General features: G+C 38.9%; 2 protein-coding genes across 6 annotated transcripts; one reads left to right on the forward strand and one right to left on the reverse strand.

The window, feature by feature from the left end:
* Positions 1 to 609: 609 nt before the first annotated feature.
* On the reverse strand, positions 610 to 7414 carry cfap251 (cilia and flagella associated protein 251). 5 transcript variants are annotated; one of them, XM_051422502.1, is made up of 20 exons: positions 7059 to 7414; positions 6766 to 6906; positions 6493 to 6602; positions 6285 to 6393; positions 5780 to 5860; positions 5595 to 5672; positions 5461 to 5502; positions 5083 to 5276; positions 4813 to 4989; positions 4490 to 4740; positions 4231 to 4382; positions 3918 to 4094; positions 3622 to 3806; positions 3395 to 3509; positions 2850 to 3013; positions 2665 to 2755; positions 1582 to 1725; positions 1262 to 1490; positions 1007 to 1117; positions 610 to 915 (listed from the first exon to the last, which is right to left on the reverse strand). In XM_051422502.1, exons 1-20 carry the CDS (start codon positions 7203 to 7205, stop codon positions 785 to 787), a joined length of 2829 nt encoding a protein of 942 aa, XP_051278462.1. In that variant the 5' UTR covers positions 7206 to 7414; the 3' UTR covers positions 610 to 784. The 5 variants fall into 5 exon arrangements, with proteins under 5 accessions (XP_051278462.1, XP_051278460.1, XP_051278459.1 ...); XM_051422500.1 differs by having other exon boundaries at positions 5083 to 5300; XM_051422499.1 differs by having other exon boundaries at positions 5083 to 5348.
* Positions 7415 to 9377: 1963 nt separating this feature from the next.
* Positions 9378 to 14608, forward strand: LOC127376021 (rab5 GDP/GTP exchange factor). The gene is made up of 9 exons (XM_051422517.1): positions 9378 to 9651; positions 10683 to 10869; positions 11177 to 11304; positions 12026 to 12174; positions 12266 to 12335; positions 12422 to 12557; positions 12634 to 12728; positions 13155 to 13411; positions 13507 to 14608. The coding sequence occupies exons 2-9, from the start codon at positions 10712 to 10714 to the stop codon at positions 13921 to 13923; spliced, it is 1410 nt and encodes a 469-aa protein (XP_051278477.1). The 5' UTR covers positions 9378 to 9651; positions 10683 to 10711; the 3' UTR covers positions 13924 to 14608.
* Positions 14609 to 15337: the final 729 nt, after the last annotated feature.

Here is a 15337-nt window from a genome sequence, read left to right on the forward strand (position 1 = left end):
ACAATAACGCCCACCTAAAAATCTCAAAATCAGTCTGAGTGTACGCTATATTTAGAATATTTAAACCTCTTTACCTTGCTGCAGACCGCTCTTTCTGACGGGAAGCTGAAGCATTTTTATTTGACAAAAAACTTAATTTTCCTTGCAGAATAGGGGAGTAACTTGACCTTGATCCGTGAGTCTGTGTTATTGTGTGACTTGTTTTAATATGTTAGTTTGGATCCAAACTACCATTAGTTGCTGCAGATACTTTTACATTTTCCCTACAAAACACATTTTATTTTATTTTTGGGGGGGGATTTTGTTTATTTTTATAGTAACAATTGGATTCAAACCATGAGGAACCTCAGCCTTGATATGTGGTACTTACTCTACCCAGTGAGCTACTGGGACACTCATCAAATACATTTTCTATGGGTGCCCGGTCTGCTCAGTCAGTAGAGCTGGCGACCGCATGTACTGAGGCCGAGTCCTTGCTGCAGCGGCCCAGGGTTAGAATCTGACCTGCGGCCCTTTGCTGCGTGTCATCCCCTCTCTGCCCCCCTTTCCTGTCTATCTTCAGCTGTCCTATCAAAATAAAGGCAATAAAAAGGCCCAAAAAAAAATACATTTTATATGTTGTATGTATTTAATTTCATATAGTATTTGACAAAGCTGGACATGAGGATCTAACTTAAGGTTTTCGATCATATTTTGAATTCAAATACATAAAAAAATCCAGCATCTCTGTTAGGCTAGTTATGGAAAGAAAATGAGGAGAAGAGTCTGAGGCTCATTGCCTTTATCACTCTGGAGGGGAAGACCTTCCACGCTGCTCTGCCGAGAATGGTGGGAAGCCCAGGATGCGACTTGTAAACGTCTCCACAGAAATCTCATCTGGGATCACGCACTCCAGTGAATATTCTGAGTCTCCACCTGGACACACATATCAAAAAGTGAGGTTGTTTATCAGCTGTTATGTTAATTCTCAGATTATGGTTTGTGAGTGAGAGTTTCTTTTACATACTGTCAGATTTGTCTTGCTCAGAACCTCCCCCTACTCCTTCTTCTTCCTCTTCTTTGAGACCTAAAAGTGTTGTGAAACACTCTGTCACCTCTTCCTCCGTCATGTGTTCTCCTGTCACAGATAATATCAATTTGTGATTTTGTGCCATATTGACAATGAAACATAAACATTGTGTGTGGACACTGGAACGGAGAATCAAGACTTTGACAGCAATACAGCTAAAAACAAACACACTAATCCATTTCTGCAGCGTACCTCGAGCCTGTAGAAGTTCTAGTAGCTCGTGTCTTTTCAGAATAGGCTGTTCTGTACTATCACAGTGACCAAGGACATGAAAAGCTTGAGCAAACTCATCGCTAGAGATGCCGAAAGCTGGTCGGTGGTTGACGTACAGCTTGATAAACTCCTCCAGGTCGATGTCGGTCACATATTGTCCTGTTTCTGCATACTTGCTGAACTTGACCTCGTTATGCATATCTTCTATCTGTAAATACAAAAATAACAACAAAGCAGTTTGTAAATACAGGCCTGAGCTGTAAAACTGAAATATGTCACTTGATTTACAAACGTTGTACCTCTTGCTCAGTAGGGAAGTAGGCCAAAGCTCTCATTAAAGAGGGAACCTCTGACAGGGGGATTTTGGTAGACGTTTGTCGTTTCTCCATTGAGTCAGTCCCTTGATGGCGGACTTGGCAGTAATAGAAAAAATCCTCCATCTCCTAAAGACAGAAAAGCGTAGAAAACTGAGAATCTGTGATCTGCGGTTTAAATGGTATCAGAAATGACCGTCCAAAATCTTAGCTGGAGGAGAAACTACAATTAAAAACTTAATCTTGTGGCTTTGTATAATCCAGAAATATAATATATATGTGAATATAAGTAATAGGGCGTTGTATTGTCAAGGATCTGGCGATACGATATACATTACGATACCGGGGGTCATGATTCAATATATCAACATATTTCAATGTATACTGCGATAGCAAGGTGATAGATTGCAATTTAAAAAAAATCTAATTTCAGGAAAACTGTTATAATATAAAGAACACACCAACATATGAATACAATCTGAGTTTGAAGTTGCAACATCATAGCGCTCATAGTTAGTAAACAGTATATAAACACAAAAATCAGTCAATTATCACAAAACAAAATATCATGATACAATATTTTAAATATTTTCTTACACCCCTAATAAGCAACGCTGTTCAATTACAGACAACATTTGTATGTTGAATATTATATTCTGCCACAAAAACATCCACCAGTCATCTTCACCATCAAACAAACTGATGTAAAAGGGAAATCAATATAAAATTGACCAACTCAATGATACTACAGAAGGGCACTAATAACTACTAATACCAATCCAAAAGCTCAATAAAACTCTCACTGTGTAGAGAAACCATGTTCCACCAGCACACTGAAATACTAACATAACAAAGTAAAACCACAACACAAATGTTTCTATAAAATTACTTTAACCAAAAAAACAACAACAAATTCTTTCAGTTAAGTAAAAAATAACATGCACAACTTTAATAAGCTTGGCACTATGACAATATGAGGTAACATGCTCATTTCAAGCTAATGGAATAACCCGTGACTGTTTACTTTACACTTTGCAGTCATAGAGAGCAAGGAAGCGTTTAACTCACCCTGTAGAATAAGCCATCTCTGCCTCCCTTTAAAAGAGTGTAAAAGGGCAACAGGTCCTTTCCTCCCAAGGTAGCTGCTGCCTCCAACGCACTTCATTGACGACAAGAAAGAGGTTAAACTCTGGAAAACATGATAACACTGCTCATGCATTTCCTCTGGTTCTCCGGTTACTATTGGACCTTACTTTAAGCTTATCTCCCACGACAGGACAGTGCAGTCAGATCCTCCTGCAGTGAAAACAAATCGGCCATCGTGGGAGCAGGCAAAAGCAGACACCCCTGTCGGATGGCAGATCAAAGCATTGGATCTGTAGGGGTTCCCGTCCAGAGGCAAAATCTGGAGACCCACCTGGAAATACATTACACTGTTTGTGGCAATATCAATGATGGTAATCGGTGGGCCTTACCAAAACTGGGCTCCAAACACGACTACATTTAAATACAGTTGAAAGGCCCCGGGGTCAATCTCACAAAACAGGATTAAACAGAACATATTCACATAATACGTTTGTGACACTTAACACACAAAAACATGAACAAAGATTTATAATTAACACCGACAAGAGCAACAGCTTGGTCTTGCTTTTTATAAAATAAAAGACAAACACTTGTGGTTTATTTCTAAGAGTAATAAATTACTTACTTTAGATTTTCTTTTGTTATTTGATAAAATAACTTAAAAAATAGCAGATTACTTAATAAAATACAACAAAGGAATTCCAGCACTGACCTGGTCCTCTGTGATGTACGCCAGGTAATACGAATTTGTCTCAACCTCTTTAGACATGGGAAGAAGCACCACTTTCTTGATGGGAGAGCCATATGTTGGCCCAAGAAGCGTCTTTCTGTTTTTAATAAAACACATAATAATACAGTTTTCCAGTACTTGCCATGAGTCAGATATATATATATATCATTTTAACAAACAGTCCAATGTTGTTACAGTATTTCACAGACCTGCACATCTTGGTAGTGCTGTTGAAAAGCTTCATCTTGTATCGGTCTGAGGCGATGAGAAGAAATTGCTCCGCGGTGAGGGGAGGATACCAAGTCATGCACATTGGCACAGCACTTTGCTCAATTTGCTCCGAGCTCAAGATGAGAAGATTATTCACATCACTGTTTTCCAGGTCATACTCCACCTATTATTCACAAGGAGGTGTGTGCGCTAAACATTTGGCATAAAAACAGCGTCACAAAAACACAGAACAAGTCAGCTAGACAGCTCTACAACTCTGACAAGGCAGACTAACCAGTCGGCGGTCCATTCCCAGAGAGAGCAGTCTGGGTTGGGTGCTGTCCAGGTGAACCCCAAAAAGGAGGTCTTTGATGGGCTTGTAGTGGGAGCGGTATCTGCCTACATACATCCAGCGAGGCAAAGAGTCTTCATTGGTCTGCAGGCGGAACACCGTCACTGCTTTTCCAGCATCCTAACAGTAAACACAAGAATAAACACATACATATTTAAAGTTATAAGAAGAGCTTTAACAATATATCACAAATTCCAGTCCAGAACCACTGTTGCCAATAACACGCCCAGACACGTTACACTTCATAATCACTCACCGCAGTGGCAAGATACTTTGAGTCAGAAGAGAAAGTAATGTGATGGATGCTGTCTTTAGCGTAATGGAAACACTCCTCTGGATCACTTTGTAAAGTGGTGGGATTCAGTATGTGAACAGCTCCACTGCCGAAGCCAACTGCCATGTATAATCCTGTTGAGGGACCAAAAAAAGGCAGCAATTTGCAGATTCATGTTGCCACTGGTTTATACGCAACATTTGTTTGATTGCAAAGAAGGTCAGTAAGCGTTTTGGCTCACCTTGAGGGTCAAAAGTGACACACTGAATCTGCTTCTCTGTCGTGAAGACCCTGCTGCAGATCATCACTTTGTTGTTATAGTCCCACAGTTTTAAAATACCCCTTTGATTGCCCATGACTAGAGCTGGCTGTTTGGGGTGGCAGGCCACTGCATGTAGAGGCTCACAATTCTCCTGCAGAAGGATTTGAGGGATGCCTTTCTGTGTATTCACGTGTACTACTGTGGAACTGACTGTGGACACAACAAAGTTCCTGCAGAAAAAGAGAGGCCAGCTTGAAATCCACATAACAGTTTAGACTGAAGATAGACAGTATTTCTCCTACCTGATTAGTAATGGCTTTGCCCCCACAGCGCAAACCTCCATGTATGCCTCAGTGCACTCTTTGGAAAAGGAAATGGAAACAATAGCGTCCAGGTTGAAGTCGCTGTAGCAAATGAGAAGCCTGAATTTTTCATCATAAAACTTGATATGGCCTTGAGTGTCACCAATCACGATACTACTGTAATAACAAACGACACAAAAAACATAAGAGAGATTAGAAATCAATAAATACATGTCTTACAAAACAATAATGATGAATATTTCTGGCTACCTGTCAGTTACAGTGAGAGCAGTGATCGGATTGTCCTGTAAAAGAATGAACTTGATTCTGTCTTTGGGGAGGCTTTGGTCTGGACCCAAGTCTTCTATCACATCCCACACCACAATGCTTCCCTTTGTAGTTGCTGTAAGGACCTGAGGGTTTCTCCAGTGAAACACAGACTGGCTGAATGACCTGCCAGCCACCTTGACAGAGTTGTCAGGAGAAGTCTGCGTAAACATAGAATCAAATCCACTGGTGGCTGATTCAGAGAACTGCTGTGATGTGTTGAAACACTTTAAAATATTAATAAAAACACTCATTGTCACAAAAGAAAGAAACATCTCTGATACCACGATGCCACCTCTTATTTTTAACAATGATCTTTACCTTCTTAAACTTCGGGGAAATGTATTGCAGACTATCCGCGGCCTGAAAAAGAGACCGGCTGATTATTGCAATAAACATAAAATAAAATCACAGCTATCTATGTATTTCAATAAAAAGGGAACAGCAGGACTCACCCTGGTGTAAAATAACACCTGTCTTTCACTGCTGCTGAGCAGCTGAGTGCTATCATTTGGATTAAAAATGATGTAATCCTGAAAATCAATCCAACATTTGAAACCTTAGATCTCCTGAATACCATATTCATGAAGTTAGGTGACATTTAGATGTAAAATATCAGAAAAAGACGAAGGTTACTTACTTGAAAACCATGTTTAGGATTGAGCTGAGTACAGCACAAAGGCTTTTCTATGTCGTTTGTCCAATCCCAAATACACACACACTGTGAGAAGATTGTCGTATGATTAATAGATTGTGAATAGATGGATGAGTGTTGTACTGTTCCATACTGTCAAATCCAGAATGAAATAGTAATCTATAAGCTGTTTTTAATATATATATATATATATATATATTATATCTGATAAGAATACATACATTCTTTAAATTATTTCACATAAAATGACCCTTAATCCTAAAAAAATAATAAAATAAAACCATGACATAATGTTCAAAGGTCCTAAATGTATGAATATATATCTGACCTACACTATCATGTCATTATAAGAGACTTTTTGTCACAGTGTTTGGTGGTGTCACACTCTTGACCTTCGTTTGGGAGTCCTGTGTCTGTTTTCTATTCATTCAGGTGCTACTAATAAAACCTGCATTTATAAAAAATAAAAATGCCATGCTGTCATACTCACTTGAGCTTCCTCAGCCCCAAGGGTTGCCAGATGTTTGGTGTCACTTGAAAATGCCATCGCAGTGACACCCCCCTCGGGGTGGCAGTCGAACATCGTGTGTACAGGAATGCTGCAATATCAATCGTACATGTGGTTAAGCATCAAAAGCAAAGGTTAATATAAAAACACACACACAAATGCATTAATACACGTAGAATCAGGGGGATACCCAGAGTAGGAGTCCCATATTATCAAGGTGCTTTTCGGGCCCAGGTCTGCTGTTGCAATCCAGCGTCTGTCTTCACTCACACACATACATGAGATGGGACTGCAGTGACCCTGAGAAGATTCAATATACACAGTATTTAAATCAACACTGCTACTTGTATGTTGCTACTATTAAAATATACCTGCAGCTTGTCTACACAGATCACTTACACCATTGAATATATAACATATTATTATACACTTTATTATAGACTGTGGCTAAACTGATGTTTACCTGAAGTATGTGCTGGGAGTTGGAGGTGTGATTGTAAATGATCCCAACATGAGCTCCAGCATAGAGGACCACCAGCTGATCGTGGTCTTGCAGACTGAAGGTAGGAAGTGAAGGATTCATCCCTAATACCCAATCTAATGACTGAATAAAGAGCACATTTGCAGTATTGTTTTAATCCAGTTTTCAGATATTTCATTAACCCTTTTATCTAAAGCAGTATGTTGTGTTTGAGGTGCAGCTGCAGGGGTTAATATACAAATAGCGCCCAGTTGGACACATTTAGACATATTTACCAGTGAGTGTGTCCTAGTTTGAGTTATCTTCTTTGGGAAAAGTGTGTCTCTGGTTGCAGTGTAGACCTGAGACTGTCCGGTCATCTTCAGTGACTCAGCCTCTGTTTCTTCTCCTGAAGTCTCCTCCTTACCTTCAGTATCTGACATGATGTCTAACACACACACACACACACACACACACACACACACTTCACGTCTTGGATGATTAATTTTCTCTGTTTAACAACTTCATTAAGCCTTTTTTCCCCTTGTTCTGTCGCTTAAATTAAGATAAAATGTTCTTTGTTTAGTTTTAGCTGGTCTAACGTTAGCGTCTGCGAAGCGTCTTGTTGCCTAGTTACCGTTGAGAGAGCGTTCTGGAGGTGCATTTCAAATTAAAAGCACGATTAATGATAGCTGTAATCAGTGGAGTGAAGTTACCTGTTACTTTCCCAAAAAGAGATTATACATGCAAAACATGCAAATATCCCATAAAGTATGATGCACTGTCGCTCAGATGCCCCCAGGTTGTCAAAGTGGAAATTAGTTTGTTAGTTAGTTAGTTAATTTTAATTTAGAAACATATAATAATAAATATATACTAAAGTAAAATACAATCTAAACTAAACTACTGTGTATGCGGAAGAGTTAACCGAGCACTACCAGTACTGCAGCCAGGATTTTAAGGTTAGGAGCCCAATTACCCCCAGCACCCCACCTTTATTCATTGCACTGCTAATTTGACATGATTTCAGATGTTTAGACCAGTCCAAAAAATATTTAATAAATAGACTTTTTCTTTGTGGATTATGGATTGGTTTACACCAACACAACTATACAAACCTACTTAGTTGTGCTGTGCTTTCCCACCTTACATCACCAGTGACAAACACACCCAGCTGAGCCACTCCTTCCACTGGAAAGTTCACTTTAGACCACAAAAAGCCTTTAACAACAAATGAAAATGGCAAGGAGTGGAGTAGCCTATTGGGAATGTATCTATTTTTTTGTTACTGCTTTAGTTTTCCCATTATTATATTAACTGAAAAGAGAGGGCACTTGTGGAGTCTGTGGCAAAAGGGCGAAGAGAAAAGACGAAGGCCAAGAGCGGAGTGAATAATGTGAAAATCCACATTGCTTTCTGTCTGAACACACCTTAAGAATCTTTATATTGTACATTAATTGTTAAATTTTCTTTTATTTCTATTAAATTCTGCATAATTTGCTGTTCTTCAATTTGACCACTGGATGGAAGTAAAGTGTCGTAATTCTGATCCCTTTTAACAAGTGTTACATGTGAACAGTGTTTGAAAACTTGGATACTCCTGTCAGGATTAAGTTATCTTTGTACATTTAGACAATCTGGGAATATTTTCAGCTGAAGAAACAGACTTTGAAGCCTCGAATTAAATATAATATGAAAATATCAAGCGATTAATGGCATATGTTGTGATTTAAAGGAAAGACAGAGACAGTGGAGAGGTTACTTTTAGCTGAGGATGTCTTAACAGGAGATGACATGCAGACAGATGAACACAAAGAACCATAAGCAGGAGATTAAAGGACACTTTAATAATTATAGTAGTTATAATAGCTATTTTAAAAACACTTCTTACTAAAACGACAATGAATACCGAACATATTTTAAAACCACAATCACTCTCTGTATTTTCCCACGGAAGAAAGTGTAGTCTCTCAAACTGTGAACACTTGACAACAATTAGTTTTGATCGTTATAATTTCTATTAAGTTCATAATTGCTCCAGTTTGTGTCACTGTATTTTGAAAGTATTCAACCGGATGTCTTACAAGTGTCTTCAGTGACGTGAGTAATTAATTAATTAACGTTAATTGAATGTGTTGCAGTTCTTCCCCGTGAATATTAATTATTCTCAACCATTTTAATCAATTATAATTATTGTTTTGAAGACTTGACTCTTGATTAAACTCCGTTAAACTAAACTGCTCTTAATGAGCGCTCCTGCCCTCTTGTGGTCACACCGAGTAAGTACAACGGCGCGCCACTAACATCAAGTTAGATACAATATTATAAAGAATACTTCCGGTTAAAATTCAAAATAAAACTTTTATAACGGTTGCGCACTGTGGCCGCTAGAGGGCAACGTACATTCATGACCATGACAACCATCAAACCAAAGGGCATCAAAGGCAGACTTAATAGCATAATGCTATTCCATTAGACACATTGGAAATAAAATGTAACATTAGGTAGAAGATGTGTTGTAGTGGGGGGAGTTGGGTTTTTTAAAATTTATTTCCGTGATACTTTTGCTTTGAAAGGGTCGATATCGTGTCACTTCTTCCAACTTTACAGTAGTTTCCACGAGGCTATTTTCCGGTTGCACAGGTTTGAAAGCAGCTGATTTTCTGGCTGCGTGTCGTGCTGCCAACTTTTCTTTTTTTTAAACTTTATTTAGTGCCTCTCTTTTCGCTTCCTCTGTGTCCTACTTTGGTCAGAACATTTTTCCAACATCTGAAGGATTGTCGTCGTACGAGTTACGATGACTTTGTGACGTTTAAGACACCGGAAGGTGGGAAAAAACAACAACGATCCGATAAGGAAGCGGCTAGTTATGATTTCACCAGCTGACAGGTGAGGAGGCGTTTTTAAATAATTGGGACCTCATCTTAATGGATACTCTGCTTGTTTTTGGTTGAAGTTGAGTTAGTTTAAACACTTAATTAATTGGTTAATAGGTTAACACTTGTTAAATGGTTGCCACTCGACGATAGCTTATCTCAAATCCCCTCAGCTGACAGTCAGCTGCCGCCATTAGCCAACCATCAACTCTCATGAACTGTGATTGTTTCTCTTTTTAATGGACTGGTTGCTCTGAAGACATTTTGACTTGTCTAAGCCGGAGAAACATGCGGACTAGTAAGAGTAACGATGGCTTTCAGTGAAGCGGCCTCCACAATGAGCAGGACTTCCTCTAATTGGTATGCAGCTGTCATTGATTAATACACCTGTGAGTTCCCATGTCTGCTGTGCAACCAGTCCAAAGAGGATTCAATCTGCTCCACAGTCAGTCCAGCTGCTGTGAACTGACTGTTTCCAAATAGCGTAAAGTAGTTCCTAGCCAATCACATGAAAGAGATATATATGTGTATAAGAAAGTCACTTATAATGAACCTTTGCATTATAAAGTAGTTTTGTAGTAGTGTTTTGACAACATTTCCTTTTGTTCTGAGAGCAAAATGTACTTTTTAATTTACCGGATAACAAAGTAAGTTGGTTATTTACATAGTAACTTTTTTTGTAAATTATTAATACTCACAATACAATGTTTGTTTGCAAAGTGTTTTTGAGTCTTGTTAATGAAAGTATCTGTAGTTTTCATAGAAGTACAATCTCACAGTATCTCAATTCAAACCTGTTTAACCAAAATCACTGTTTTCGTCCCCTTAATGGCAGCACTGTCTGCACGATACATAAACAGGGCCAAGTGTAACATAACCGGGCTATAGTGAACACTAAACCTCTGAGATTTAGACCCTTGCAGTCACAAAACTTCGGACAAACTGAGTGTCATTTAAACATCAGACCCACAGAGTATTGAAAACTCTTTCTGATTGAAGTATTATTATTATTATTATTATTATTATTATTATTATGTCCAACAGGTGGGAGTAGTATACGAGAGAGCTCTACAATGTGGACAGACAAGCAAAGAGGAATCAGAGTCTCTCAGGAGGAGCTGCTCTGCAAGAACGCCTGTGGATATTATGGAAACCCTGTGTGGCAAGGCTTCTGCTCCAAGTGCTGGAGAGAGAGAGCCCGTACGGCCGGAGCCACAAGGCAAGACGCAAGGTAAACCCACTGCCGCTAACGATCATTCAGACTCAAAGGAGCAATTAGATCTGTGTATGATGTGAACACGGTGGTGTCTCTGTGTAGATACGTTCTTGTCAGCATCTTAAAAGCAACACATGATGGAAACTTCATCGTGATTACCTGAATAGACGTCGGAAGACATGCATTGATTTAGGAAGTTCATATTTGTACTGATAATATATGCTTTATTACTATAACTATCTTCTAAATATTGGCATAAAACAAAAGTGTTTTTTGGTTTAAACTTGGTTGAGATTTGTTTAATGTTGTCATTACTTTGTAGGCCAAGCAATGATGGAACTCCTGTCACCTTCTCCAAATTTGAGGAGAAGAAAAGCACTGAGAAAAGTCGTCGAATTAACACCATGCGGAGGCTCTTCTGGGGTAGCCCATCGCCTCCAAAACGTCAAGGTAGTTCAGTTATCAGTTCAGTTCATGTAATAAAAGTATCTGCAGAGTGTTTGGTTGTGTTGCCGTAGGGTGAAAATTCACCCACCAAAACCCACATTTGGTTCAGACAACAGCTATTGTTGTTGAACAGATGCAACAAAAGCCTTAAAATGATGAACACAACTAAGAGAGCTTGACAGAAAAACAAAAACAGAATAAAAAACTGCAACCAGTTGATGGCTTAAACTTCACACTGCTTATTATTATTATTATTATTATTATTATTATGATGTCTCTTGATCCGACAAAGTCTGTTAAGATAAAAGCAGAAACTTTTACTTGCTGACCTTTTTGGTCATTGACTATGTATCAATAGTAGATTGTTTCACATAAAACTTTCCAATTTCCAGTAAACCAGCTCATTTAGAAATCCTCCTCCGTATGGCCTTAGACAGGAAACATCATGAATCTAAAATCATCAGACAACAAAATCTGGCCAATACCAGGTGTTTTCCTTCATTAGATATTATACAGGTAGACCTCCATATGCATATGAATGGGTAGTGTGGTCGTCTTATCACTACTGGTTCACAACCAACCTGCTACCAGCGATTTAACCTGAATATCTGTGGTCATCTTTGCCCCCTCGACACCTGTGTGTTCTTTTCATTCACTGTTTCATGCACTGATTTAAACACTTAATTTATTAATCTTGAATAACCCCTACTTTCTGTCTCTCTAGAGTCTGAAAGCTTTACAAATGTGTTAAAAGCCTACCAGACCCTCGAGCCTGGGGACTTCACTGGTTTCCTAAAGATACTTCGAAGCCCTTCCTCCCAGCGCCTGCAGTCCCGATGTACAGCTTTCCTCAACACAGTGGAGGCTTACCATGTAATTATCTGTTTGAAAAGTTTAACATGGCGCTTCTTATAAGCTCTCTTTTGTATACCAGAGCTGTTCTGATCACACATTGTCCGTTCAGGATCTGCCGGTACAGAAGCAGTCAGATCTCGTGCAGGATTTCTACCAGTCTTTTGCTGAATATTTTAGCAGTGAGTACAGATCACTTCAACACTTCTTGGGCTGTTTATTCTGAAAAAGTGTCGACATTAATTGACTTTTGAGTTTTTATCTTCAGGTTTTACCGAGGCTCAGGTCACTCAGATAATGGAGCATGTGGAGAAGTTGATAATGACACGGCTGCACAAATGGGTTTTCTGCCACGACAGCTGTGACGATGAACAGAAGGACCTGGCTCTACAGAGGAGGATACGGTAAGTCACCTGTGCTGTGTTTGATCCAAACATCTAACCTAAAGCCCTGTTTGACACCGATGTCTTTACGTTGCAGCTCCTTAAACTGGGTTACTCCACAGATGCTGAGTGTACCTTTCCCCGATAAAAAGACTACAGTCACCAGCGACCCCTTTCTGCCTGCTATAACAGGTGATTCACAGCTTTAATACGGAAAAGAATAGTTTAACATGTTGTTTATGCACTTTCTGGAGGAGAAATCAATATCAATCAATATAACTCATCTCACTGGAAGATATAAGACATTTTTACATGGTTTTAGTTTTTTGTATTGATTTAACAAATGCAAAGGCAGAATGTGTTTGCTTTGGACAGAGCTGTTGTTTCATGCCTTTTTATGCTGTTATAAGCTATTGGGCTGCTAGCTGTAGCCGTTTATTTAATGGACAGATGTAAAAGTGGTATTGGTCTTCTTATCTAACTCTCCGCCAGAAAGCAAATAAGTGTATTTCCCAAAACTACTCATTTAAGCTCATGAAAGAAAGTGGTATATTTCCCCATGTGCTGTAAACATCATTTCTGAAATGCTAGTCTTTGACATTTTGTTTTTCTTAACAGCCATAATTGAGATGGACGCTAAACGAGCGCCTCAAGACAAACTGGCATGTGTGTCCAAATGCAGTCAGCATGTCTTTGAAGCCCTCTCCACCTCCAACACTGAGCCCGCTAATGCCGATGACTTCCTGTCAGGCCTGATTTATGTGGTGCTGAAGGCCAATCCACCTCGTCTACACTCCAACATGCAATACGTGATTCGTTTTGGTCTCCCTCACAGTCTGATGGCAGGAGAGAGCGGCTATTATTTCACAAATTTGGTAAGTTTTAAGTTACACATCCAGCGTACATTACAGGATGCTGTTTAATGAGGTCGATTGATCACTCTTGCCTCTGCCCTTGTCCCCTATTTTAGTCTTGTGCGGTGGCCTTCATTGAGAAACTGGATGGACCAGCACTCAGCCTCAGTCCAGAGGAGTTTGAGGGCTACATGCTGCGTCAGCGTGCTCCCTCTGAAGGAAGCAAGAGGAAGGAGGTTGCCAGTGACACACAGCACCTGTTAGACGAGCTACAAGGCAGACAGGAGAAGCTGGACCAAGGCATGGATGCTCTCAACGTGCAGCTACAAAAGTGGGTCCAAGCTGTTCACTCACAGCTGGATGAGGCATCAGCCCAGTTGGCTCTAGTGCAGAAGGAGCTCACGGCTCAGGCTGAGCTCTCACCGGGTTTTTCATCCTCGTCTGATGATGCGTCAATGCAAGGGGACGACAAAGACCAGTCGCTGCTGGAGCTCAAGGATCTTAATGCAGGTCCAAAAGATACAGACTGTTAGCTATATAAATAACAATCTGGTACTTCAGTCGTTTTAATCATCAGCACTAATTTATGTAGACTGCAAAACAAACACAGATTTATATTCCAACAACAGAAAGCTGGGATTTGTTAACAAGGTGAACATGAAGGAAAACTATTAGTACTAGTATCACAGAGCACACAGGATTTATTTAATGACTTTGTTAATCAATTATTTGCACTTGTATCCTGTTTCAGGATGAAGGCCATTAACAATACATTTATAGTAACAGATGTGATCCAGATTATTATTTGAAGCACTCAGGGTACACCTAATACTGTAAGAGTGCTTATTTAATATTCACTTTTTTTCTCATTGTATACCAATGTGCCTAAATATATATAGACCACTGTGAAATTACAAATTATGCTACAGGAGAAAATGTTATATGGCCGTTGAAGACCACTACAAGTCAGTGCGGGGTGTATTTAGTCCAGCCATGTTTTTCAGAGTTGTGTAACATTGTTCTCAACATGCTGCTGCCTTCAATGTCTGTGAAACCTGGTGCAAAACAATTTATAACACATTTTACCATCTTGCGTTGGTGTGCAGGAGGTACACATTGTTTACAGCTGTTGAAAAGATTCAGAAGTAATTAAAGCAGTGTATGTTATGATCATTGATTGTATCTAATATTATATTAAAGTTGACTTACGTGATTTAATATTGTGTGTTTTTGTGTTTTTCTTTGTAGAACATTTGTTCTGCAGTTGAATATTAAAATACTAGGTATGTAAATGGTTATATCCTGTGTTTAATTGATTTTGATGTGTTCTTGAACAATGAAGTACAATGGAGTGTAAATGTCTGTTTGAGGATTTGAACATTTGACAGGAGTGCTTTGCTGTGAGAAGTGAAATAGAGGTGTGGTAGACATTTTTTATGTTTAATGTTGATTGATGGATTGTGGAAAATAAATCTTTAATGAAGGGTTTTTTGGGACCAACCACAGATTTCTTCTCTTCCGATATTAAAGGAAAAAACTTTATCTTGAACGTGTTTTTCAACTGCTTAGTGAATATACTATTACATGTTTTTTTGTTGTATGTTTTAAACAGTACTCACTTAACATTATTCTCTTTATTATTGTTCTGCATGTTTATAAGTGATAACTTTTAATTATTTAATTTTCATCTGTTTTGATGGTGACATTGTAACATCTGTCGACAGACTACAAATAAAAAAATAGCCTCTTGGCTCATTTACAGCAACATTTAGTATCTATTTAATAAACAAATTAAAATAAATGAATGAAAGAAGGATTGTGGCTACAACATTGCAACTGCTTATTTTATTATCGACCAATCAGGTGCAGTCATATATATAAGTATAAATATATATATAAAATGTTTTCATACGTTGAGTCAGATGAATTTACACTACCGGAAGTACA

The sequence above is a fragment of the Dicentrarchus labrax genome, unplaced genomic scaffold (assembly GCF_905237075.1).
Source record: "Dicentrarchus labrax unplaced genomic scaffold, dlabrax2021, whole genome shotgun sequence".
NCBI classification, from domain to species: Eukaryota; Metazoa; Chordata; class Actinopteri; family Moronidae; genus Dicentrarchus; species Dicentrarchus labrax.

What these genes read in the sequence shown, in the direction of transcription:
- cfap251 (XM_051422497.1), bottom strand. Translation starts at nt 7,205, where the DNA reads ATGTCAGATACTGAAGGTAAGGAGGAGACTTCAGGAGAAGAAACAGAG. An exon ending in TTGGGGCTGAGGAAGCTCAA is followed by an intron (nt 5,861 to 6,284) that starts GTGAGTATGACA and finishes ATCTTCTCACAG; the next exon opens with TGTGTGTGTATTTGGGATTG. An exon ending in ATCCTAAACATGGTTTTCAA is followed by an intron (nt 5,673 to 5,779) that starts GTAAGTAACCTT and finishes ATTGATTTTCAG; the next exon opens with GATTACATCATTTTTAATCC.
- LOC127376021 (XM_051422517.1), top strand. Translation starts at nt 10,712, where the DNA reads ATGTGGACAGACAAGCAAAGAGGAATCAGAGTCTCTCAGGAGGAGCTG. An exon ending in GCTCTACAGAGGAGGATACG is followed by an intron (nt 12,558 to 12,633) that starts GTAAGTCACCTG and finishes TTTACGTTGCAG; the next exon opens with CTCCTTAAACTGGGTTACTC. An exon ending in GCTATTATTTCACAAATTTG is followed by an intron (nt 13,412 to 13,506) that starts GTAAGTTTTAAG and finishes CCCCTATTTTAG; the next exon opens with TCTTGTGCGGTGGCCTTCAT.